The sequence below is a fragment of the Mus musculus genome, chromosome 7 (assembly GCF_000001635.26).
Source record: "Mus musculus strain C57BL/6J chromosome 7, GRCm38.p6 C57BL/6J".
Classification (NCBI taxonomy): Eukaryota; Metazoa; Chordata; class Mammalia; order Rodentia; family Muridae; genus Mus; species Mus musculus.
Genome location: NC_000073.6, coordinates 47,462,533 through 47,490,478, shown reverse-complemented (window position 1 = coordinate 47,490,478; position 27,946 = coordinate 47,462,533). Strand labels below are relative to the sequence as shown.

The following is a 27,946-nucleotide window of genomic DNA, read 5'->3' as shown; positions in this document are numbered from 1 at the left end:
AGAAGCTCATGGTCATTCTCAGGTATATAGCCAGTTTAAGGCCATCTTGAATATATGAGAACACATCTCAGATAGATAGATAGATAGATAGATAGATAGATAGATAGATAGATAGATAGATAGATAGATAGATAGATAGATAGACAGACAGACAGACAGACAGACAGACAGACAGATAGATAGATAGATAGATAGATAGACAGACAGAGAGAGAGAGATAGGGTGGGTGACTGGGTAGGTGACTGGGTGGGTGAGTTGGTGGGTAGATGGATGGATGGATGATGGATTGATGAATGGCTGGCTGGACAGACAGATGATTGATAGATTTTTAAGTCACTCCTCAGTATTTCTAGTATGCACAGAACAATTGTACACCTCATGGGGTTGGATTGTATAATTGTTTACAGAGACAAATTCTAAAATAAAAATGAATGTTTCCTGATCAAAACTATAAGCTCATCTATTAAGATGTTTAGGAATAAATACTTTAACAAGCAATTGATTTCAAAGAACAATGTTTTAAAAGACATTCACCTTTTGTTTGATGCATTTCTATGTTATTTGGAAGAAACTAGAGAAAAGGAGAAGCCAGGCCAACGGGAGTATGAAGCACAATAGAGACTTTGTTTCATCCCTACTGAGCACTTAAGGATACTTCTCACTTTGCTTGGTATTATTGTCCAGGTGACAGGAAACTCCAAGCAGCAGTCACTTACAGAAAGTGCAAGTTGAGGGATTTCCTATGAGAAAGCATAGAAAAAGGAGAAATTGAGAAATACCTCAGAAGGAAAATTACATAACAGAACATACACTCTCTGTTGCCAATAGGACTCTGAGCAGGAAACCATAAGGCTGTCTGGGGTATTGATAAACTTTACTTCCTTCCAACTTTAAATGCACTTCTCCAGAGCAAACGAATATCCTGTAGTAACTGTAGTTTTCCTCCTACACAAGCCAGCAAGCTATATCCAGCAAGAGGAATGGGGGAAAGGTAAGAGTCTATCTACAACTTACTTGTGAATCTATTGTTATATCTTTTGTGTGCTTATATCCACATACCACCATACTCAGGCAGTATATTTTCATTGCCATGAGGACCAATAGAGGAAAAGATGAGCAGTGTGCAACTCCGTTTTGGTGAGTTTGGTGCAAACAGGCTGGACAGGGAATGGTTAGAAGCTGCTAGCTAATATTCATGAGACTCCATTCTGACCTCCTTACCTCTAGAGCTTTTACTGCTGACCTGCTCAACAGATGAGCTCAAATCACAGACCCTTATGGCCAGAGAATGCATGCAGTGTTCCAGCAGAACTGAAGTAATTTCAGTGCACATCCTCTTGCTCTGTTGGGGAGCAGATGTCAGCCAATGGTCTTGTCAAACAACAGAGCCCAGTCAGCTACCCCACCCAAATTCAGGGCAAAGGGACTGCCCAGCTATCTAGAGAAACAGAGAGCATTCTCTGACTGCATAGGGCCAGCAAGAGCTGTCCATTCAGCATCACAAATTAGACACTAAGCAGGGAGGAGATGTGTCCCTTCCAAAGAAAAATGAAAAAGAGTGTATGTCCCCACATATGCTCAACAACCAGGGGAAAAAATGTAGCTTTATAAATCTCAAGAGATTGTGAGTTCTCTGAAAGACACTAACAAATCTACAACAGCATTGATTTTATAATAGGTAGAGAAATGATGGGAAATCCAGCCCAGTCCAATGATCCTTAAAACTGTCAGTAAAGTTCAAGGATATGAAGACAAGAAATTAATTAAGATATGGAAGCAACATAGCAGCTGAATAAACAGCCATCTCCTCATTATGAGACAAATTTGAACAGCTATCTTTTTTATCAGGATGTATAAATCATGCAGAATAACTGATTTTGCTAATAATGTTTTGTATGTAAATGTAGTACCTGGATGGGATTCATGCCTTCACCACCCTCTCTACCCTCCCTCCTCTTGCTCTTCTGCACCATCCCCTAAATAACCCCGAATTGTACTGTCGTGTGGGATTTTTTTCAGTTCTCCAATTCCCTCAATGTTCCTCGATCTGAAATAATTCCATTGCTTATGCACGTGTGAGTATAGGTTAGAAGTAGAAATAAGGGATCTTCCTTGACCACACTCCCCACAAAAACTTTATTGATTGGGTCAGGGTCTCTCACTAATCCTAGAGCTAGGCCAATTCCAGCTAATCTGGCTTGCCAGCTCGCTCTGGGGGACCCCTGTCTTAGTTAGGGTGCTGTGATGAAACCATGACCAACAGCGACTTGGGAGGTAAGGGCAATGTGGGTAGGAAATGGTTTGTTTTGCTCGCACTTCCATATAACAGTTTATCATCAGAAACAGTGAAAACAGGGACTATACAGCAGGGCGGGAACCTGGAGGCAGGAGCCTATGCAAAGGCCATGGAGAGATGCTGCTTACTGCCTTGCTTCTCATGGATTGCTTGGCCTGCTTTCATATGGAACCTAGTACCAACAACCCACGGGTGGCACTACAACAACTAACCAGGCCCAACACCATCAGTCATTAATTAAGAAAATGCCCTAAAACTGGATCTTATGGAGGCATTTTTGAGGTTCCCTCCTTTAAGCTTGTGTTAAGTTGACATAAAATCAGCCAGTATCCCTTGTTTCTGCCGCACAAGCGCCTGGATTACAGGGTGCTGATGCAGCTACCCAGCTTAAAAGTAGGTTCTGGAGATCTGAACTCCACTCCTCATATTTGCAGGACAAGTGCATTACCCCCTGAACCATCTCCATGGCTTTGTACAAGGGAACTGGGGATCTGAACCCAAGCACTTGATCCACTGAGCCATATTTCAGCCCCTTATTGTTTCCTCTAGAGTTGAATAAAACTAGTGTGTGTGTGTGTGTGTGTGTGTGTGTGTGTGTGTGTGTGTGGTTCCTTTATCCATACATCCTTTTATGAACATGTAGTTTGCTTCCATAAATTGACTATTGTGAATAAGACCACAATAAACATAATTATAACAGTTATAATTGTCTCTATTGTATACTGACTTTGATTTCTTGAGCTGTACACCCAAAAGCAGCCTACGTGGAGCCTATGGCAATTTTAACCCTACTTTTTGAATGATAGCCACACTGGTTGCCTTACTGGCTGCAATAACTTATATTCCCTCCAGTAGTCAAGGGATCTGTTTTCACTGTGCCCTCACCAGCATCCATTCCTGTTTATTGCCTTAGTGATATTCATTTGGACTGGAATGATCATTTTAATTGATTTTGGGCAGCATGAGAAATAGGGGTAGTTTCAATCTTCTACCTGTGGATTTCCTGTTTAATAGCATTGTTTCCTGAAGAGGCCGTTGTTGAGGGTCAGATCAAAGTAGTTGTGTGTGTTTTTACAATTGCATTCTCTAATGTACAACACTGGTCTCCATTTTCCGTTTCTTGTGCTGGTATCACTCTTGGTTCATTGGTGGAGGTCAGTATTACCGCTTGAAACCAGACATTGTGATGCTCCTAGCACTGTTCTTGCTCAAGATTGCCATAGTCTTTTGTGGCCTTTTGTGTTTTTGTATGATTATAGGATTTTTATTTCTATTTATGCAAGAATGTAATTGGACTTTGGTGGAAACTGCCCTAAATCCATTTTCACATTACTAATGCAGACAATTGACAGACATGGATCTTTCCAAAGCTTTAAGTGTCTTCTTCAATTTCTTTCCTCTGAGCCTATTTCACTATTCCATTCTTTTGACCCTGGTTATACTTACTCCTAGGAATTTCCTGGGTCATTGACTATGACTATTGCCCTGATTTCTTCTTCAGTATATTTCCTGTGATGGTTTGTATATGTTTGGCCCAGGGAGTGGCACTATTAGAAGCTGTAGCCTTGTGGGAGGAAGTGTGTCACTGTGGGTGTGGGTTTTAAGACCCTCATCTTAGCTGTCTGGAAGCCAGTCTTCTCCTTAGGCCTTGAGATGAAGATGTAGAACTCTCAGCTCTGCCTGTACCATGCCTGCCTGGGTGTTGTCATGTTCTTGCCTTATGGACTGAACCTCTGAACCTATAAGCTAGCCCCAATTAAATGTTGTCCTTATAGAAGTTGCCTTGGTCATGGTGTCTGTTCACTACAGTAAAACTCTAAAACCTTTCCTACTGCTATATAAGAAAACTACTGCATTTTAAATATTGTCTGGAAATGAATCCATTTCTTCTAGATTTTTCCAATTTATCAGATAATAACTCTTCAAAAATATTCCCTAGTAATCCTCTGTCATTATGTCCCCTCTTTAGTCTCTAATTTAATTTGGTCTTATCTCTGTCACTTTAGGTTCATTTAACTGATGGTACTAATGCTGGTTTAGCTTCTCAGAGGACCAGCTCATCTTATTGGTTCAGTGTATTGTTCTATAGTGGCCACTTCATTGACCTTTGCCCTGATCTTGATTGTCTCTGTCTATTAACCTCGGGTTTGTCTTGTTCTTGGTTTTCTAAGAATTTGGAGGTACATCCTTAAGTTGTTTTAGTTTGCTCTGATATTTTGTTTAGATGTTCTTTATTATTATTACTATTAGATATTTTTTTTCATTTACATTTCAAATGCTATCCAGAAAGTTCCCTATACCCTCCCCCAGCCCTGCTCTCCAAACCACCCACTCCTGCTCCCTGGCCCTGGCATTCCCCTCTCCTGGGGCACATAATCTTTGAAGACCAAGGGCCTCTCCTCCCAATGATGGCTGACTAGGCCATGTTCTGCTACATATGCAGCTAGAGACACTAGGTCTGGGGGTACTAGCTAGTTCATGTTGTTGTTCCTCCTTTACGGTTGCATATCCATTCAGTTCCGTGGGTACTTTCTCTAGCTCCTCCATTGGGCTCTGATATTTTAAAAACAGCACTCCTAGCTATAAACTGCCTTTGTTGTATTTGAAACTTATGTAATCTCTGTTTTGATTTTCATATGATTCTAGGATTCTTTTTCGAAATAGCATGTTTTGTCAATTATTTTTCTAATAGTATTTTTATATTTGAGATTATGATTTAATTACATTTTTCCTTCCATTTTCTCTCTAAAACACTCCCACATATCCCTCCACACCCTTCTCTTTTTTCCCTAATTGTTATTTCATGCATATATTTATCTATGTATATAGGATACATATGTACATACATATCGTATATATACATGCATAGGATATATATATACACACACACGCATACATGCGTACATACATACATACACAGATATGTGCATATATAATCCTAGGTACAATATGTTAGGTCTGTGTATTGTCACATGTATGTATGTTTTAGGGCTGACCATGTGACAATGTTATCTTTTATTTCCTCCCTAGTTTCTTTATCCAAGATAAGTTTCTCTCTCCATATATTTAAGTTTTCTTAGTTTCTTTGCTATTGGTTTCTTGGTTTATTCTAGTATGATCTTTTAAGACAAAAGAAATCATTTCAATCTATTTCTATTTGTAAAGAATTTGGTTATTTATTTTTTTAAGAATTTAATACATGAGTACTACATGTACATCATTTCTACCCCTCCTCACCCCACTCCAACTCCTCCCGTATCCTCATCCCATGTCCTCCTCCCATGTGCTCCTCCATAAAATCCATAACATAATCTTTATTATTTTAACACATGTATGCACATATACATACATATATACATACTCACATACACACATACATACAACATGCTGAGATCATTTGGTGTTGCTTGATTGGATATGTGTTTAAGCTGATGACTTTGGATTGCATAATCTATCAGGGGACATACCCCTGAAGATAACATATTCTCTCCTCTTTTTTTTTCATGCCCAGGTGTTTATGTCCCTTACCTGTAGGATGGTTCACAAACCGTCTACAAGGGCTTCAGCTCTGTTGGAGAGGGGAGTATCCCATGCCTCTTAGAGTAAGAGGATCTCATACATGAGTAGCAGCTTGTGAGAATTCCCCAATCAATACTGGGATGTCAACTAATATTGTCATTTTGAGGTCCTGCTTAAGCAATTGAGTCACTGAGATTCCATGGGTCACCTAAATTATGATCTCTCGTAGAGAAGAATGTGTATTCCACAGCTATCACATGGAATATTCTCAATATGTATAGTCTCTTTAATCTATGGGATATATTTACTCTAAAGTTTATTTGTTAGTACTTTCTCTGGATAATGTATTTATTGGTGAGGGTGGAGCATTAGGGTCATCCACTATTTTTGTTCCTGGACCTATCAATCATTATATATCCAGTTATTTGCTTTACAAATTATGTGTGCTAACATTTAGTGCACATGTATTTTCAATCCTTATATTCTCTTTTTTCAATTTTTTATTGACATATTAACTAAATAATGGGTTTTCCCCATTATTTTATAATGTACATATTGTAGTTTCATCAAATACACCTCCCTTACATTCCCTCATCTCCCACACCCCCTGCCCAAACTCTTACAGATCTTGTCCCTCTTCTCAAGCCTCCTCTCTCTCTCTCTCTCTCTCTCTCTCTCTCTCTCTCTCTCTCTCTCTCTCTCTCTTTCAGATCTTTGTGTCTTCCTTTTGGATCACTCTCTTTACTAATATGCAATGGAAGACTTCCTCTCTACTGACTAGTTTTGGCATAAGTCTCCTCTGTTGGAGATCAGTATGGCTGCTCCTGCCTCCCTTCCTTTACTTTCTTTGCCCTTTGTCTTCATCCTTTCACTCTCAGACTATATTTTTGCATTGAGGGATGTTTCATATACTCAACCAGCATTTCTATCTTGCCCTTCCATGACTTTCTAAAGAAGAATTAAGACTGTTTAGTATTGGGTTATTATTGAGGACTACATTCAGAGGCTTGTAATTTGATGTAATCGTTTTACTGGTTGGTTTTAATATGTTATTTCCTCTCTCTCTCTCTCTCTCTCTCTCTCTCTCTCTCTCTCTCTCTCTCTCTCTCTCACACACACACACACACACACACACACACACACACACACACACACACACACAAATTCATCTTTCAAGCTTTCTGGTTTACATAATACATTACTCTTACTAACTTCCAAACACTTCATCTATTCCTCTTGTGTAATATGTATTCCTCCTTTCCTGCAGGGCTCTGGTGTGTGGAGCTATCTTTCTTCCTCAAATGTGTAGGATCTCTTGGGAGATCAGTGGTGCTCAGTGGGTGGCCATGAATTGCTTAGTTGTGCCCATGTGTGGGAGGGGGTTATTTACTAATCTGTCACTTTCAAGGAATAGTATTGTTTCAAAGCAATCTTGGTTGGTATGAGAGACATCCAGACTTCCTATGTTTCTTTTTATCAAGTACATGGCTGTAAGACCATGTGTTTCTGCATTTTAGAATTCCAGGCAAAATTCTGATGTGTTTCATTTTGTAAGTAGATTAAACTCTTCGATTCTTGGGTTTGATCTCTTAGTAGTGGCCCAGAGCTCTCAAAAGTTGCAGATATATTCATCTGTGTTTTCTTTATTGCTTCATGGATTTAATAATTCCTGAACCTTGTCTTCAGTACCTGCTCCTCTTCTGCATGGTGTAGCTTGCTGCTCATGGTTCCTGGGGGGGTTTTACCTTAATGTGTTTTAAACTTCAACATTTCCATTTGGGATTGGGTTTGATTTTGAATAGTTTGGTTTTGGTATTCAGTTTTTTTAGGCTTTTTGTTTTGTTTTGTTTTAGTTTCATTTTTCTTGCTGAACTTCTCTTCCTTGTTTCTGATGTTTCTCAACAAGTGTTGCTGCTGCTGTTGCTGCTGCTATTATTGCTTTAGTTTTGTTTTTTTTAAATAGGGTTTCACCTTGTATCCCTGGCTGACCTAGAACTTGCTATGCAGACCAGGCTGGACTTGAACACACAGAGAACCACATGCCTCTGCCTCCTGAGAGCTGACAATAAAAGAGTGCACCTCCATATCCAGACTCACCTATGTTTTCAGCTGACACCCTCTCTTCCTCTGTTTGTTCAAATATGCCTACAGGATGTTCATAGTCTTTAACACTGGGCTATTGAATTATTTATCTGGCATTTCTGACAATTTTGGTATATTTATAATCCATTATTGGGGATTAATCGGTTCTTTTTATTTTCCTTTTTTTAATTAGGTATTTTCCTCGTTTACATTTTCAATGCTATCACAAAGATCCCCCATACCCACCCCCCCAATCCCCTACCCACCCACTCCCCCTTTTTGGCCCAGGCGTTCCCCTGTACTGGGGCATATAAAGTTTGCAAGTCCAATGGGCCTCTCTTTGCAGTGATGGTCGACTAGGCCATCTTTTGATACATGTGCAGCTAGAGACAAGAGCTCCGGGGTACTGGTTAGTTTATATTGCTTGTTGCAGTTCCCATTAGCTCCTTGGGTAATTTCTCTAGCTCCTCCATTGGGGGCCGTGTGACCCATCCAATAGCTGACTGTGAGCATCCACTTCTGTGTTTGCTAGGCCCCGGCATAGTCTCACAAGAGAGAGCTATATCTGGGTCCTTTCAGCAAAATCTTGCTAGTGTATGCAATGATGTCAGCATTTGGAAGCTGATTATGGGATGGATCCCTGCATATGGCAATCACTAGATGATCCATCCTTTCGTCACAGCTCCAAATTTTATCTCTGTAACTCCTTCCATGAGTGTTTTGTTCCCATTTCTAAGAAAGGGTAAAGTGTCCACACTTTGGTCTTCGTTCTTCTTGAATTTCATGCGTTTGACAAGTTGTATCTTACATCTTGGGTATCCTAAGTTTATGGGCTAATATCCACTTATCAGTGAGTACATATTGTGCGAGTTCCTTTGTGATTGGGTTACCTCACTCAGGATGATACCCTCCAGGTCCATCCATTTGCCTAGGAATTTCATAAATTCATTTTTTTAATAGCTGAGTAGTACTCCATTGTGTAAATGGACCACATTTTCTGTATCCATTCCTCTGTTGAGGGGCATCTGGGTTCTTTCCAGCTTCTGGCTATTATAAATAAGGCTGCTATGAACATGGAGGAGCATGTGTCCTTCTTACCGGTTGGGACATCTTCTGGATATATGCCCAGGAGAGGTACTGCGGAATCCTCCGGTAGTACTATGTCCAATTTTCTGAGGAACTGCCAGACTGATTTCCAGAGTGGTTGTACAAGCTTGCAATCCCACCAACAATGGAGGAGTGTTCCCCTTTCTCCACATCCTCGCCAGCATCTGCTGTCACCTGAGTTTTTGATCTTAGCCATTCTGACTGGAGTGAAGTGGAATCTCAGGGTTGTTTTGATTTGCATTTCCCTGATGATTAAGGATGTTAAACATTTTTTCAGGTGCTTCTCTGCCATTCGGTATTCCTGATGTGAGAATTCTTTGTTCAGCTCTGAGCCCCATTTTTAATGGGGTTATTTGATATTCTGGAGTCCACTTTCTTGAGTTCTTTATATATATTGGATATTAGTCCCATGTCCGATTAGGGATAGGTAAAGATACTTTCCCAATCTGTTGGTGGCCTTTTTGTCTTATTGACGGTGTCTTTTGCTTTGCAGAAGCTTTGCAATTTTATGAGGTCCCATTTATCGATTCTCGATCTTACAGCACAAGCCATTGCTGTTCTATTCAGGAATTTTTCCCCTGTACCCATATGTTAGAGGCTTTTCCCTACTTTTTCCTCTATAAGTTTCAGTGTCTCTGGTTTTATGTGGAGTTCCTTAATCCACTTAGATTTGACCTTAGTACAAAAAGATAGGAATGGATCAATTCGCATTCTTCTACATGATAACAGATAGCCAGTTGTGCCAGCACCATTTGTTGAAAATGCTGTCTTTTTTCCACTGGATGGTTTTAGCTCCCTTGTCAAAGATCGGGTGACCATAGGTGTGTGGATTCATCTCTGGGTCTTCAATTCTGTTCCATTGGTCTACTTGTCTGTCACTATACCAGTACCATGCAGTTTTGATCACAATTGCTCTTTAGTACAGTTGTAGGTCCGGCATAGTGATTCCACCACAGGTTCTTTTATCCTTGAGAAGAGTTTTTGCTATCCTTGGTTTTTTGTTAATCCAGATGAATCTGCCGATTGCCCTTTATAATTCGTTGAAGAATTGAGTTGGAATTTAGATGGGGATTGCATTGAATCTGTAGATTGCTTTTGGCAAGATAGCCATTTTTACAATGTTGATCCTGCCAATCCATGAGCATGGGAGATCTTTCCATCTTCTGAGATCTTTAATTTCTTTCTTTAGAGACTTGAAGTTCTTATCATACAGATCTTTCACTTCCTTAGTTAGAGTCACGCCAAGGTATTTTATATTATTTGTGACTATTGAGAAGGGTGTTGTTTCCCTAATTTCTTTCTCAGCCTGTTTATCCTTTGTGTACAGAAAGGCCATTGACTTGTTTAAGTTAATTTTATATCCAGCTACTTCACTGAAGCTGTTTATCAGGTTTAGGAGTTCTCTGGTGGAATTTTTAGGGTCACTTATATATACTATCATATCATCTGCAAAAAGTGATATTTTGACTTCTTCCTTTCCAATTTGTATCTCCTTGATCTCCTTTTGTTGTCTAATTGCTCTGGCTAGGACTTCAAGTACAATGTTGAATAGGTAGGGCGAGAGTGGACAGCCTTGTCTAGTGCCTGATTTTAGTGGGATTGCTTCCAGCTTCTCACCATTTACTTTGATGTTGGCTATTGGTTTGCTGTAGATTGCTTTTATCATGTTTAGGTATGGGCCTTGAATTCCTGATCTTTCCAAGACTTTTATCATGAAAGGGTGTTGGATTTTGTCAAATGCTTTCTCTGCATCTAACGAGATGATCATGTGGTTTTTGTCTTTGAGTTTGTTTATATACTGGATTACATTGATGGATTTCCGTATATTGAACCATCCCTGCATCCCTGGGATGAAACCTACTTGGTCAGGATTGATGATTGTTTTGATGTGTTCTTGTATTCGGTTAGCAAGAACTTTATTGAGGATTTTTGCATCGATATTCATAAGGGAAATTGGTCTGAAGTTCTCTATCTTTGTTGGGTCTTTTTGTGGTTTAGGTATCAGAGTAATTGTGGCTTCATAGAATGAGTTGGGTAGAGTACCTTCCGTTTCTATTTTGTGGAATAGTTTGTGAAGAACTGGAATTAGATCTTCTTTGAAGGTCTGATAGAACTTTGCACTAAACCAATCTGGTCCTGGGCTTTTTTTGGCTGGGAGACTATTAATGACTGCTTCTATTTCTTTAGGGGATATAGGACTGTTGAGATCATTAACCTGATCTTGATTTAGCTTTGGTACCTGGTATCTGTCTAGAAACTTGTCCATTTCATCCAGATTTTCCAGTTTTGTTGAGTATAGCCTTTTGTAGAAGGATCTGATGGTGTTTTGGATTTCTTCAGGATCTGTTGTTATGTCTTCCTTTTCATTTCGATTTTGTTAATTAGGATGCTTTCCCTGTGCCCTGTAGTGAGTCTGGCTAAGGGTTTATCAATCTTGTTGATTTTCTCAAAGAACCAGCTCCTTGATTGGTTGATTGTTTGAATACTTCTTCTTGTTTCCACTTGGTTGATTTCGCCCCTGAGTTTGATTATTTCCTGCCTTCTACTCCTCTTGGGTGAATTTGCTTCCTTTTATTCTAGAGCTTTTAGGTGTGTTGTCAAGCTGCTAATGTGTGCTCTCTCTAGTTTCTTTTTGGAGGCACTCAGATCTATGAGTTTTCCTCTTAGGAATGCTTTCATTGTGTCCCATAAGTTTCGGTATGTTGTGGCTTCATTTTCGTTAAACTCCAAAAAGTCCTTAATTTCTTTCTTTATTCCTTCCTTGACCAAGGTATCATTGAGAAGAGTGTTGTTCAGTTTCCACGTGAATGTTGGCTTTCTATTATTTATTTTGTTATTGAAGATCAGCCTTAGTCCATGGTGATCTGAAAGGATGCGTGGGACAATTTCAATATTTTTGTATATGTTGAGGCTTGTTTTGTGACCAATTATGTGGTCAATTTTGGAGAAGGTACCATGAGGTGATGAGAAGAAGGTATATCCTTTTGTTTTAGGATAAAATGTTCTGTAGATATCTGTTAAGTCCATTTGTTTCATCACTTCTGTTAGTTTCACTGTGTCCCTGTTTAGTTTCTGTTTCCATGATCTGTCCATTGGTGTGTTGAAGTCTCCCACTATTATTGTGTGAGGTGCAATGTGTGCTTTGAGCTTTACTAAAGTTTCTTTAATGAATGTAGCTGCCGTTGTATTTGGAGCATAGATATTCAGAATTGAGAGTTCCTCTTGGAGGGTTTTAACTTTGATGAGTATGAAGTGCCCCTCCTTGTCTTTTTTGATTATTTTGGGTTGGAAGTCGATTTTGTTAGATATTAGAATTGCTACTCCAGCTTGTTTCTTCAGACCATTTGCTTGGAAAATTGTTTTCCAGCCTTTCATTCTGAGGTAGTGTCTATCTTTTTCTCTGAGATGAATTTCCTGTAAGCAGCAAAATGTTGGGTCTTGATTGTGTAGCCAGTTTGTTAGTCTATGTCTTTTTATTGGGGAGTTGAGTCCATTGATATTAAGAGATATTAAGGAAAAGTAATTGTTGCTTCTTGTTATTTTTGTTGTTAAAGTTGGCATTCTGTTCTTGTGGCTGTCTTCTTTTAGTTTTTTTGAGGGATTACCTTCTTATTTTTTCTAGTGCTTGGTTCCCGTCCTTGTATTGTTCTTTTTTCTGTTATTATCCTTTGAGGGGCTGGATTCGTGGAGAGATAATAGGTGAATTTAGTTTTGTCGTAGAATACTTTGGTTTCTCCATCTATGGTAATTGAGAGTTTGGCTGGGTATAGTAGCCTGGGCTGGAATTTGTGTTCTCTTAGTGTCTGTATAACATCTGTCCAGGCTCTTCTGGCTTTCATAGTCTCTGGTGAAAAATCTGGTGTAATTGTGATAGGTTTGCCTTTATATGTTACTTGACCTTTTTCCCTTACTGCTTTTAGTATTCTATCTTTATTTAGTGCATTTGTTGTTCTGATTATTATGTGTCAGGAGGAATTTCTTTTCTGGTCCAGTCTATTTGGAGTTCTGTAGGCTTCTTGTATGTTGATGGGCATCTCTTTCTTTAGATTTGGGAAGTTTTCTTCAATAATTTTGTTGAAGATGTTTGCTGGTCCTTTGAGTTGAAAATCTTCATTCTCATCCACTCCTATTATCCGTAGGTTTGGTCTTCTCATTGTGTCCTGGATTTCCTGAATGTTTTGAGTTAGGATCTTTTTGCATTTTCCATTTTCTTTGATTGTTGTGCCGATGTTCTCTATGGAATCTTCTGCACCTGAGATTCTCTCTTCCATCTCTTGTATTCTGTTGCTGATGCTCGTATCTATGGTTCCAGATTTCTTTCCTAGGGTTTCTATCTCCAGCATTGCCTCACTTTGGGTTTTCTTTATTGTGTCTACTTCCCTTTTTAGGTCTAGTATGGTTTTGTTCATTTCCATCATCTGTTTGGATGTGTTTTCCTGTTTTTCTATAAGGACTTCTACCTATTTGGTTGTGTTTTCCTGTTTTTCTTTAAGGACTTGTAACTCTTTAGCAGTGTTCTCCTGTATTTCTTTAAGTGAGTTATTAAAGTCCTTCTTGATGTCCTCTACCATCATCATGAGATATGCTTTTCAATCCAGGTCTACCCATTCAGGTGTGTTAGGGTGCCCTGGACTGGGCAAAGTGGGTGTTCTGGGTTCTGATGATGGTGAGTGGTCCTGGTTTCTGTTAGTAGGATTCTTACGTTTACCTTTCGCCATCTGGCAATCTCTGGAGTTAGTTGTTATAGTTGTCTTTGTTTAGAGATTGTTCCTCTGTTGATTTTGTTACCCTCTATCAGCAGACGTGGGAGACTAGCTCTCTCCTCTGAGTTTCAGTGGTCAGAGCAGTCTCTGCAGGCAAGCTCTCCTCTTTCAGAGAATGTGCACAGTTATCTGATGTTTGGACCTTCTCCTGGCTGAAGATGAAGGCCCAAAACAGGATCTTTCCCTGAAGCTGTGTTGCTTTGGCCAGGGAGGTGGCCGGTTGTCTGGAGCCGAAAATGGTGCCGCCTCAGAAGGTCTCTGGCTCTTGCCTGTCCCAGAAACTGCTGGCCTCTGTATTCCACACCCTCACCCGTGCAGCCTGCCCTCTGCGGAGTCCCGGAACAAAGTTGGCTCCCGCGGAGCCTGAGGCAGAAACCTCTCGGGCAGGGCGGACCCCTGTGCTCTCACCAGGAAGGTGGCCGGTTGTCTGGAGCCAAAAATAGTGCTGCCTCAGAATCTCTGTAATCGGTTCTTTATTATATCACACAACCTTACTTTCTGTATCCCTTGCATTTGTACCTGAAACTTGAACTCCAGTATTTAGACTTCAGCTGACCCTTGTGTTTGGCTTTATTACCTCTTCAGCAGTTAGTACTTTCTCCCCTAGTAGATCCAGTGCCAAGATAACAATCAACATCCTAGATCTACACTGCTTGTCAGAGAAGACATTTACATCCAAAAGAGGTGCAAGGTACATATGGGCATTGCTATATAAAAATATTTGGTGTTTTCCCCCAAGCAAAAGGCCAAGAGTTTCCCAGCTCTCCTAATATAATCTACCTCCTTGGCAACAGTGAGCAAGCTAAGAAATGCTGGAACCCCTCCCTTAGTACATGCTTCTGGGCTGACGAGTCTCTCTCTCTCTCTCTCTCTCTCTCTCTCTCTCTCTCTCTCTCTCTCTCTCTCTCTCCTTCAAGCAAGGTTTGAGTACTGGTACTCACTCTGTAGACCATACTGACCTGGACCTGACAGAGATCTTCTGCCTCCCAAGAGTTGGGATCAAAGGTGGCACCACCACCCAGGTGCAGATAGAGTCTTAAACCTTCTTTTGGCAAAGAAACACATTATGGGCCTTTTCTCTTTTGATTGAAGCCCTACTCAGGTTAAGAGAATTGTGACTCCTATGCCTTTGTTTATCATTCTATGTTAGGGTCTATTGTTTATTCTGTAAATCTAAAGTTCAGTATTTCTGGGGTTTTTGCTTGTCTTGGTCTACAGCGTGGTGTTATTCCTCCTGCCCCCTCATAGGCCTCACTTCACATGAAAGCCTTATAACTGATCAATGGAAATGCAGAAAGGTCCCAAATAATTCAATATCATCCCCCATCTATTTTCATTGTGAAACACATATTCATTGACCACAGCATCTTCAGGAGAACTGAGAACTAGGCACAAGACTAGAATAACTGGTTTTAGTATTTTTTAAGACACCTTAGAAGCAGAAAGGGAAAGTTTCCTGTATCGCCTCTCCCCATATTAGTAGAGAGAGATCCCTGCTAAATCAAGAAAATAAAGTAAATTGAGTCCAGATCTTAAATTGAAAATATTATTTCAGGTGTTTCATTATGACACCTAGTGCCAGTCAGAACCCCACATCCCTTCCTTTAAGCAAGTGGCCCAGAACTAAGACTCTAGAACTTCATTATCCGAGGGCTAATGGCTGTCTCTCCCATCTCTACCCCACCACACCATGACAGAAGACTCCACCCACTGGGGTATAAGACAGGAAAGCGAACCTGTGACTTAGCTTTACAAAATATCAGGCCCACTTCAGTAAGATCCAACACTAGACAGAGCTAAAACACCTCACCCACTGGCCAGCGTTTTCATACTGACTCTCTAACACCACCCTGGCAGGCCACAGAGACTGTCCCCAAAAGGGACAGGTTTGGGATTCACTTGCTGCTGCAGCAGCCTTAGTCTGGGCTTCAGGGGATCCCTGACAATGCACATTCCTTCATCCATTAGCTGTCTGGTATAACAAACTTCATTATATCCTACCATCCAGCTCCCACCTCACACAGCACATCACCTACTAAAGTCCCAGCTACTAACTTAAGACAAAGTAGAATCCTCAAGGTGTTGCCTTAGAAATCAGTGTGAGCCATATAGATGTCTCTTCCCAAGACAGAGACCATTGTGAAGCCTCTGGACCTATCCCCATGCAAGATGGGAAGAACAGTAGCCCACTGTTGGTTGGGTTCTGCCTTGGCCTGCTTACCTGTATCTGAGCATGCTACTTTTAACCATGAATTTACCTCAGCAAAAGGAAGCCTGCAACAGAAATATCCTGTTCCTCCAAAGTGCTACATTGTCTCTGTGGGCTTAGGGATGTCAGTGTTTCCTACCACAATGCCCACTACACCCCTCTCCCAGTCCCAGGCAGTAATGACTGAGGAAAAACTGTAAAATGGACACCAAACCATTGTATGAGAGCTCTGGGTACACCACAGCTATAAAGAGTGCTACAGTGCCTGAGCACATGCTGGAGAGCAGAAGAGGTGCCTGCATCTAACACAGAGCCAGTGGAGACTTCTGAAGGCACACTCCCTGTGTGTGGTCCTCTCTAGTGCCTTTTATCACCACCTTTGAACATAGGACAAACCTGTGCTTCGTCTGCCTCCTAGTGGTAAGACAGTGACAACATCCCCCCCAACAGCAAGATCACCCCAAACCTCAAGTTTGGAAGCTCAGAGTAAATGACTCAGAGTAAATGAGCAAGCTGCTTAGAATCTCTAGGTGCACACAGTCCGATTGTGAGCACTAAATCCATAACCCATTCCTTGCACACATAGATCGTATTCTTGCCAATAAGCTCAAGAGATTTCAAGGAGACCTGGGGGTGGTATTTGTGTTTGGTACACACAAGCCTCAGCTTCAGTCCTCAACTCTAGAAAATAAGAAATCATGACATTTGCTAATGAACGAAATATAGGGAGGGAGATTCTGGGAAGATTATTCACTTGGTAAAGTGCCTTTTGCACAAGCATGAGACCCAGAACTCAAACACCTGGCACCTCACATAAAACCAGGTATGGCACATACCAGTAAAGAAAGCAAAGACAGGAGGGTCATTCTGGGCTTGGGGGACAATTAGTCTGGCTAAATGAGTGAGCTATAGGCTCAGTGAGATGCTCTGTCTTAAAAAACTAAGCTATCAAGCATTTGAGAAAAACAACAATGGACATCAGTCTCTGCCCTTCACCCATGAATACACACACACACACACACACACACACACACACACACACACACATCAAAACCAAAACCAAAACTCATGTAAAATCATCCAAACAGATGCAAAAATGACATTTCTTAAAATGCATTACTTTCAAAATGCCAAAGATGAAACTTAATGGATAGGTCCAAAAGGAGTGTGTCTCAACATAATAAACACCACACTCAGTGAGGCCCAGGCAATATCACAGGAAAAGCTGAAAGCCTTTTCTCTAATATCTCAAATAAAACAAGAAAAGTCAAAGATGCTTGCTTTTACTGTATAATTCAACATAATACTTGTTTTAGTTAGGGTTTTATTCCTGAGAACATACACCATAACCAAGGCAACTCTTATTTATTTATTGGATATTTTATTTACATTTCAAGTGTTATCCCCTTTCCTGGTTTCCCCTCTGAAAAACACACTCCCTCTATCCTTTGGTTGGTGGTTCAGTCCCTGGGAGCTCTGGGGATACTGGCTAGTTCATATTGTTGTTCCTTCTATGGAGCTGCAAACCCCATTCAGCTCCTTGGGTCCTTCCTCTAGTACCTTCATTGGGGATCCTATGCTCAGTCCAATGGATGTCTGTGAGCATCCACCTCTGTATTTCTCATGCACTGGCCAATACCCTCAGGAGACCACTATATCAGGGTCCTGTCGGCAAAATTTTGCAGGCATATGCAATAGTGTCTCTGTTTGGTGGTTGTATATGGAATGGATCCCCGGGGTGGGGCAATCTCTGAATAGTCCTTTCTTCTGTATCAGCTTTGAACTTTGTCTCTATAACTCCTTCCATGGATATTTTGGTCTCAATTCAAAGAAGGAACGAAATATCCACACTTTGGTCTTCATTCTTCTTGAATTTCATGTGTTCTGCAAATCGTACCTTGGGTATTCTAAGTTTCTGGGTTAATATACACTTATCAGTGAGTGCATATCATGTGTGCTCTTTTGTGATTGGGTTACCTCACTCAGGAAGATATCCTTCAGATCCATCCATTTGCCTCAGAATTTCATAAATTCATTGTTTTTAATTGCTAAGTAGTACTCCATTGTGCAAATGTACCACATTTTCGATATCCATTCCTTTCTTGAGGGACATCTGGGTTCTTTCCAATGCCTGGCTATTATAAATAAGGCTGCTATGAACATAGTGGAGCATGTGTCCTTCTTACCGGTTGGAACATCTTCTGAATATATGCCCAGGAGAGGTATTGTGGGATCCTCTGGTAGTACTATGTCCAGTTTTCTGAAGAACCACCAGACTGATTTCCAGAGTGGTGTACCAGCTTGCAATCCCACCAACAATGGAGGAGTATTCCCCTTTCTCCACATCCTTGCCAACATCTACTGTCACCTGAATTTTTTGCCTTAGCCATTTTGACTGATGTGAGGTAGAATCTCAGGGGATTTTTTATTTGCATTTCCCTGATGATTAAGGATGCTGAACATTTTTTTCAGGTGTTTCTCAGCCATTCAGTATTCCACAGTTAAGAATACTTTGTTTAGTTCTGTACCCCAATTTTAATAGGGTTATTTGGTTTTCAGGAGTCCATCTTCTTGAGTTCTTTATATATATTGGATATTAGTCCCCTATCTGATTTAGGATTGGTAAAGATCTTTTCCCAATCTGTTGGTGTCTTTTTGTTTTATTGACAGTTTCTTTTGCCTTACAAAAGCTTTGCAGTTTCATGAGGTACCATTTGTCGATTCTCAATCTTACAGCACAAGCCATTGCTGTTCTATCCAGGAATTTTCTCCTTGTGCCCATATCTTCGAGGCTTTTCCTCATTTTCTCCTCTACAAGTTTCAGTGCTTCTGGTTTTATGCTGAGATCCTTGATCCACTTAGACTTGAGCTTTGTACAAGGAGACAAGAATGGATCAATTTGCATTCTTCTACATGATAACTGCCAGTTGAGTCAGCACCATTTGTTGAAAATGCTATTTTTTTTCCACCTGATGATTTTGGCTCCCTTGTCAAAGTGAGCATAGGTGTGTGGGTTCATTTCTGGGTCTTCAATTCTATTGCATTGATCTACCTGTCTATTGCTTTACCCATACCATGTAGTTTTTATCACAATTGATCTATAGTACAGCTTGAGGTCAGGCATGGTGATTCCCCCAGAGGTTCTTTTATTGTTGAGAATAGTTTTTGCTATCCTAGGTTTTTTGTTATTACAAATGAATTTGAAAATTGCCCTTTTTAACTCGGTGAAGAATTGAGTTGGAATTTTGATAGGGATTGCATTGAATCTGTAGTTTGCTTTCAGTAAGATAGCCATTTTTACTACCTCAATCCTGTCAATCAATGAGCATGGGAGATCTTTCAATCTTCTGAGATCTTCTTCAATTTCTTTCTTCAGAGACTTGAAGAGATAATCATATAGATCTTTCACTTCCTTAGTTTGAGTCTCACCAAGGTATTTTATATTATTTGTGATTATTGTGAAGGGTGTCGTTTCCCTAATTTCTTTCTCAACCTCTTTATTCATTGTGTAAAGAAAGGCCACTGATTTGTTTGAGTTAATTTTATATCTAGCTACTTCCCTGAAGCTGTTTATCAGGTTTAGGATTTCACTTTTGAAATTCTGATGGTCACTTATATATACTATCCTATCATCTCAAATAGTGATATTTTGACTTCTTACTTTCCAATTTATATCCCCTTGATCTCCTTTTGTTGTATAATTGCTTTGGCTAGGACTTCAAGTACAATGTTGAATAGGTAGGGAGAAAGTGACCAGCCTTGTTTAGTTCTTGATTTCAGAGCGATTGCTTCAAGTTTCTCTCCATTTAGTTTGATGTTGGCTACTGGTTTACTGTATATTGCTTTTACTATGCTTAGGTACGGGCCTTGATTTCCTGATGTTTCCAAGACTTTTATCATTAACTGGTGTTTGATTTTGTCAAACGATATCTCAGCATCTAATGAGATGATCATATGGTGTTTCTCTTTGAGTTTGTTTATGTTGATGGATTTCCATATATTGAACCATCCCTGCATCCCTGGAATGAAGCCTACTTAATCATGATGGATGATCATTTTGTTGTTTTCTTGGATTCTGGTAGCGAGAATTTTATTGAGTATTTTTGCATCGATATTCATAAGGGAAATTGGTCTGAAGTTCTCCCTCTGTGTAGGGTCTTTATGTGGTTTGTATATCAGAGTAACTGTGGCTTCGTAGAATGAATTGGTTAGAGTAGCTTCTGTTTCTATTTTGTGGAATATTTAGAGGAGAGTTGGAACTAGGGCTTCTTTGAAGGACTGATAGAACTCTGCTCTAAACCCATCAGGTCCTGGGCTTTTTATTATTATTATTATTATTATTATTATTATTATTATTATTAGACTATTAACGACTACTTCTATTTCTTTAGGGGATATGGGTCTGTTGATATCATTAATCTGATCATGATTTAATTTTGGTACCTGGTATCTGTCTAGGAATTTGTCCATTTCATGCAGGTTTTCCAGTTTTGTTTAGTAGCCCTTTGTAGTAAGATGTGATGGTGTTTTGGACTTCCTCCTGTTCTGTTGTTATATCTCCCTTTTCATTTCTGATTTTGTTAATTAGGATACTGTCCCTGTGCCCTCAAGTTAGTCTAGCTAAGGGTGTATCTAACTTGTTGATTTTCTCAAAGAACCAGCTCCTGGTGTGGTTGATTCTTTGAATAGTTCTTGTGTTTTGCCACTTGGTTAAATTTCAGCCATAATTTTGATTATTTCCTGCTGTCTGCTCCTCTTGAGTGAATTTGCTTCCTTTTGTTCTAGAGCTTTTGGTGTGCTGTCAAACTGCTAGTGTATAGTCTCTCTAGTTTCTATTTGGAGGCACATAGAGCTATAAGTTTTCCTCTTAGGACTGCTTTCATGGTGTCCTATAAGTTTGGGTATGTTGTGGCTTCATTTTCATTAAATTCTTAAAAGTCTTTAATTTCCTTCTTTATTTCTTCCTTGACCAAGGTATCATTGAGAAGAGTGTTGCTCAGCTTCCATGTGTATGTGGGCTTTCTATTATTTATGTTGTTATTGAAGATCATCAGCCTTAGTCCATGGTGATCTGAGCAACATTTATAAGGAAAAAAATATTTGATAGCTGGTTTACAGGCTCATAGGTTCAGTCCATTATCATCAATGCAGGAGCATGGCAGCATCCAGGCAGGCAAGCATGGTGCAGGAGATGCTGAGAGTTCTACCTATTCATCTGAAGTCTGCTAGCATAATACTGGCTTCTAGGCAACTAGGATGAGGGTCTTATAACCCACACCCAAAGAGACACACCTACTCCAACAGGGCCACACCTAATCCTGCCACATCCTGGGCACCATATACAAACCATCACAGAACTAGAAGTCCTTGCTGTTGAGTTCAGGCAAGATAAAAGATTTAAATATTAATTAAGAATGAGAAGGTCCAGTCCTAACTTTTTCAAGTGAAAAGGTCTGATTTACATTAACAGCTCTAAGTCCCCCTAAGGCCACAAGAACTAATAAACAAACTCAGCATACAGAGAGGATGCTAGAGAAAGCTGTGACCCCAAGGAACACACTGTCACTGACTTATTTCATCCAAGTAGCCCACAAGTCCCAGCAACACAACCATCATATGGAGTCCACCAATGGTTTAATATATTTATTGTGTCCATTCTCATCAGCTGATCTCTGGAGGTAACCTTACATACATACAGAAAGATATGCTTCATAGATCTCCCACCTGTTTCTTAACCTAATAAAAATTACAGAGAAGACGCACTCTGACAAAGTCCACCCCTTCCCAACCTGACACCCCAAAAATATCACATTAAACTACAAGGTTTTATGGTTGATCCTCAATTGACTTCTGACTCTCTCACAATGAAAAATCCACACAGTCCTCTACCCACTCCAACTGCAAAATCCCCCAAAGCTTTAGCAGATCCAACATTATAAATTCAGACTCTCCAGGGACTCAGGATGCACTTTCAGCCATGATTATCTTTAAAAATATAAGCCTAGTCGGCCATCACTGGAAAGAGAGGCCCACTGGACAGGCAAACTTTATATGCCCCAGTACAGGGGAACGCCAGGGCAAAAAAATGGGAATGAGTGGGTAGGGGGTTGGGGCGGGGAGGGTGTGGGAGACGTTTGGGATAGCATTGGAAATGTAATTGAGGAAAATATGTAATAAAAAATATATAAAACTTATATAATCCCATCAAACTGTGACACAGAGTAAACATTGGAGGTACTAGCTAGTTCATATTGTTGTTCCACCTATAGGGTTGCAGATCCCTTTAGCTCCTTGGGTACTTTCTCTAGCTCCTCCATTGGGGGCCCTGTGTTCCATCCAATAGCTGACTGTGAGCATCCACTTCTGTGCTTCCTAGGCCCAAGAATAGTCTCACAAGAGACAGCTATATCAGGGTCCTTTCAGCAAAATCTTGCTAGTGTATGCAATGGTGTCAGCGTTTGGAGACTGATTACAGGATGGATCCCCACATATGGCCGTCTCTAGATGGTCCATCCTTTCGTCTCAGCTCTAAACTTTATCTCTGTAACTCCTTCCATGGTTGTTTTGTTCCCAATTCTAAGAAAGGGCAAAGTGTCCATACTTTGGTCTTCGTTCTACTTGAGTTTCATGTGTTTTACAAATTGTATCTTATATCTTGGGTATTCTAAGTTTCTGGGCTAATATCCGCTATCAGTGAGTACATATCATGTGAGTTCTGTTACCTCACTCAGGATGATGCCCTCCAGGTCCATCAATTTGCCTAGGAATTTCATAAATTCATTCTTTTTAATAGCTGAGTAGTACTCCATTGTATAAATGTACCACATTTTCTGTATCCATTCCTCTACTGAGGGGCATCTGGGTTCTTTCCAGCTTCTGGCTATTATAAATAAGGCTGCTATGAACATAGTGGAGCAGGTGTCCTTCTTACCGGTTGGGACATCTTCTGGATATATGCCCAGGAGAGGTATTGTGGGATCCTCTGGTAGTACTATGTCCAATTTTCTGAGGAACTGCCAGACTGATTTCCAAAGTGGTTGTACAAGTTTGCAATCCCACCAACAATGGAGGAGTGTTCCTCTTTCTCCACATCCTTGCCAGCATCTGCTGTCACCTGATTTTTGATCTTAGCCATTCTGACTGGTGTGAGGTGGAATCTCAAGGTTGTTTTGATTTGCATTTCCCTGATGATTAAGGATGTTGAACATTTTTCAGGTACTTCTCAGCCATTCGGTATTCCTCAGTTGAGAATTCTTAGTTTAGCTCTGAACCCCATTTTTAATGGGGTTATTTGAATTTCTGGAGTCCAGCTTCTTGATGGTTTCTTAATCTACAGTATTAACTGCCATCTCAAAGTTGGATATTTACCAGCTTTGGGTATTTCTTCTCTGGCTTTTCTCCCATCCACATATAATCAAAAACACGGAGGTGATGATTCTAAGGAAATGCTCAAAGGAGAGGGGTGGGCTCCAGAGATTTGGGGATCTTAATAAGTTGCCTGTCCTTTGCCAGGCTGTATCACCTCCCCTGAAACACAAGAACAGTTATTTCTAGCAAGCAAGCTAGGCCCAACAATTAATTAATGATCATAAAATATGCATTATAAACACCTGAAAATCTCATAATAAAACTCATCACCTTATACAGTTAGTATGGCATGGGGTCTGCTTGAATCCAACATAAATCCAACAAAATGCAAATATTATGGCAGTGCAGATGACAAAAATTTATTGCAATCAAGCTTATTCTGCTGAATCAAGTCGTCCATGGGGCTGCAGAACAGACCCTAGAGCTTAACTATTACCTTGAAGTAATGTTGTACAGATTATTTAAGGAATGGAACTTTAGTGATAGGGGAGAAGAATGGACTGTAACATTGTCCAATCATGTTTTGACATGAGGGGTGGAGCAAGGGAGTTTTCACCAATGAAGTTAGGAGTAAGTTCCTAGGCCTGGGAATAGAAAATTAGTTTGACCCTGCCAGCAAGATGAAGAAGTGAGCCCTGAGATATCTGGACTCTGACAACTATTTCCTTATAGTAGAAGCTGGTTGGGTATTGGGAAGTCCCCACCTCCCACTGGGTCCTGGGACCTTTGATTTAGTTTCTATGATTAAATGAAGTTTGAAAATGAAATGGTAGTTCTTAGAATTGGTTTCTTTTGCTTGTTCCCAACAAATATGTATTAATAAAATATGTCTTTAACAAAAGGTGTGTTCAATCAAACCAACCCTAAGATTCAACCTCACATCAGTCAGAATTGCTAAAATCAAAAATTCAGCAGCAGATGAGTGACAGCAGATGCTAGCACAAATGTGGAATAAGAGGAACACTCCTCCATTGCTGGTGGGAATACAAGCTGGTACGACCACTCTACAAATCAGTTTGGTGGGTCCTCAGACAATTGCTCCTAGTACTACTGGAGGATCCAGCAATACCACTCCTGGGCATATACCCAGAAGATGCTCCAACATGTAATAAGGACACATGCTCTACTACGTTTATAGCAGCCTTATTTATAATAGCCAGAAGCTGGAAAGAACCTAAATTTCCCTCAACAGAGGAATTGATAGAAAAAATATGGTACATTTACAAAACAGAGAACTACTCAGCTATTATAAATGATGAATTCATGACATTCTTAGGCAAATGGATAGAACTAGAAAATATCCTGAGGGAGGTAACCCAATCACAAAAGAACACACATGGTATGCACTCACTGATAAGTGGATACTAGCCCAAAAGGTGCAAACCAGGATAAAATTCACAGACCACATGAAGCTCAATAAGAAGGAATACCAAAGTTTGGGAGCTTCAGTCCTTCTTAGAAGGAGAACTAAATACTCACAGCAGCAAATATGGAGATAAAGTGTAGAGCAAAGACTAAAAGAAAGGTCACCCAGAGGATGTCTGACCTGGGGATTCATCCCATATACAGTTACCAAACCCAGACAATATCTTGAATGCCAAGAAGTGCATTCTGAAAGGAGCCTGATAAGGCTGTCTCTTGAGAGGCCCTGCCCAAGCCTTACAAACACAGAGGTGGATATTAGCAGCCAACCATTAGATTGAGAACAGGGTACCTATTAGAGAAGTTAGAGAAAGGACTGAGGGAGTTGAAGGGGTTTTCAACATAACAGGAAGAGCAACAATATCAACCAACCAGACCTCCACACCCCCTTTGACACCCCCCAGTTCTCAGGGATTAAGCCATCAACTAAGGAGTACACATGGCTCCAGCTGCATATGAAGCAGAGGATGGAAGAAGAGGTCCTTGAACTTATGAAGACTCCATAGATGCCCCAGTGTAGGGGAATCTAGGGCAGAGATGTGGGAGTGTGTGTGTGGTGGGGTGGAGGAACACCCTCATAGAAACAGTGGGAGAGAGGAGGGAATAGGGGGTTTCCAGAAGGGAGAAAAGCAGGAAAGGGAATAACATTTGAAAATTATTTTTTTTAAAAAGCCAACAAAAAAGGAAAACAAAAGGTGAGTTCATAGGGAAGGCCTCATGTCTCCTTTGTGTTCCCAGCAGCAATGGTGAAGCATTTCTTGCCTTTAAGACCTCAGCCTCACCAACAGCACCAGTGACAACAAATCCAATGGACGAAACCCTCCCTGGAAGTATCAACATTAGGATTCTGATCCCAAAATTGATGATCATCATCTTCGGACTGGTCGGACTGATGGGAAACGCCATTGTGTTCTGGCTCCTGGGCTTCCACTTGCGCAGGAATGCCTTCTCAGTCTACATCCTAAACTTGGCCCTGGCTGACTTCCTTTTCCTCCTCAGTAGTATCATAGCTTCCACCCTGTTTCTTCTCAAAGTTTCCTACCTCAGCATCATCTTTCACTTGTGCTTTAACACCATTATGATGGTTGTCTACATCACAGGGATAAGCATGCTCAGTGCCATCAGCACTGAGTGCTGCCTGTCTGTCCTGTGCCCCACCTGGTATCGCTGCCACCGTCCAGTACATACATCAACTGTCATGTGTGCTGTGATCTGGGTCCTATCCCTGTTGATCTGCATTCTGAATAGCTATTTCTGTGCTGTCTTACATACCAGATATGATAATGACAATGAGTGTCTGGCAACTAACATCTTTACCGCCTCGTACATGATATTTTTGCTTGTGGTCCTCTGTCTGTCCAGCCTGGCTCTGCTGGCCAGGTTGTTCTGTGGCGCTGGGCAGATGAAGCTTACCAGATTTCATGTGACCATCTTGCTGACCCTTTTGGTTTTTCTCCTCTGCGGGTTGCCCTTTGTCATCTACTGCATCCTGTTATTCAAGATTAAGGATGATTTCCATGTATTAGATGTTAATCTTTATCTAGCATTAGAAGTCCTGACTGCTATTAACAGCTGTGCCAACCCCATCATCTACTTCTTCGTGGGCTCTTTCAGACATCAGTTGAAGCACCAGACCCTCAAAATGGTTCTCCAGAGTGCACTGCAGGACACTCCTGAGACAGCTGAAAACATGGTAGAGATGTCAAGTAACAAAGCAGAGCCTTGATGAAGAGCCTCTACCTGGACCTCAGAGGTGGCTTTGGAGTGAGCACTGCCCTGCTGCACTTGACCACTGTCCACTCTTCTCTCAGCTTACTGATTTGACATGCCTCAGTGGTCCACCAACAACTTCAACATCTCTCCACTAACTTAGTTTTTCTACCCCTCCTGAATAAAAGCATTAATCAGAAAGTATCATGTCTGCATCCTTCTTGACATTAATCAAATTCTCCTAACTTCCTCTGAAGTTTTCTTGCGGTTTCTTTGCAAGTTTTGTTGCCATGGAAATAGCCCAGGTCCAGAGCCATGACTCTCTTGTCTGTGATTGTTCTGTACCTGAATACAGGTTTTACAAAACAGAACATGAAAGACGAAGTAACACATGACATCTGGGGTGTACAACAGAAGGCAGGGTTTCATATACAGAAAATAAGGGGAAAAAAGGAGCCTCAACATACACACACACACACACACACACACACACACATGCACACACATGCACACACATGCACAAACACATTTTAATGTGTTAGAAATAGTAGCATTAAAAAGAGAATTGAGAGAGTAGAGTAGAAAAAAACCTGCTTTCATACATGGAAGTCACAGATGTGCTGCAACAGAACAAATGAGCAGAGGGAAAAGAGAAAGGAGAGAGTTGAAAAGGAAAATTAACATTGTTCTGAGTGCCAACCAAAGTTGCATTCTGACCAGCCAAGGTTCCTGTAGCCTGTATAATGTAATGGCACTGGGAAAGTTCTCTACTATTCCTCCCATCTCTGTGTAGTTTTGGCAATCCATTTGGACAGATTCCTGAGCTTGGGAAATCCAAGTTCCCTACATGGTCATATCTCTGAGAATTCTCAGATCTTGCTATAATGTATGCAGTGCTTGTCTGAAGTTAACTACAAGGGAAAGATCTTGAGCCAAAGATATGAACACAGTGAGAGATTAAGTATAGTCATGTGAGAATAACGATGTTTACAGTTTGGGGCCATCGATTACAGAAGTTAGCAAGTAGAGCTAAGGGTTTAGGGGAAGCAGTTGCCAGAAATTACATGTAGGAGCTATGGTGTGGAAAGTCAGAAATACAGAGCAGTCTATTATGGTGCAGACCACTGCACTCCAATGGGCAATTTCCAACTACCAAGACCCATCTAAAGGCATGAGAGACTAGGACCAGCCAGTGGAAACTTGTCTATCGTACCTATTCATGAAGGGCTAGTTACAACTGTCTCTGCACACACAACATACCTTGTGGTTGCTAAGCAAGTACCAACAAAAAGGAGAGACAAAGCCAAATATTAAACAAATTTGTTGTCACCAACTAAAACAGAGATACGTGGTCCCAAAGGGAAACGATGCACAGAGTCAAAATCTTCCACAGCTGCCCCTATGACTGACCTTAAAAGATCAAAAACCTGTTTTCTGTTTTGTTTATTTTTATTTCACTCTTTTATGTCC

General features: G+C 40.6%; 1 protein-coding gene across 2 annotated transcripts; it reads left to right on the top strand.

Moving 5' to 3' along the window:
• Positions 1-896: 896 nt before the first annotated feature.
• On the top strand, positions 897-26,672 carry Mrgpra2b (MAS-related GPR, member A2B). Of its 2 annotated transcripts, none has more exons than NM_153101.3 (2): positions 897-991; positions 25,508-26,672. In NM_153101.3, exons 1-2 carry the CDS (start codon positions 981-983, stop codon positions 26,490-26,492), a joined length of 996 nt encoding a protein of 331 aa, NP_694741.2. In that variant the 5' UTR covers positions 897-980; the 3' UTR covers positions 26,493-26,672. The 2 variants fall into 2 exon arrangements, with proteins under 2 accessions (NP_694741.2, NP_001368930.1); NM_001382001.1 differs by having other exon boundaries at positions 25,505-26,672.
• Positions 26,673-27,946: the final 1,274 nt, after the last annotated feature.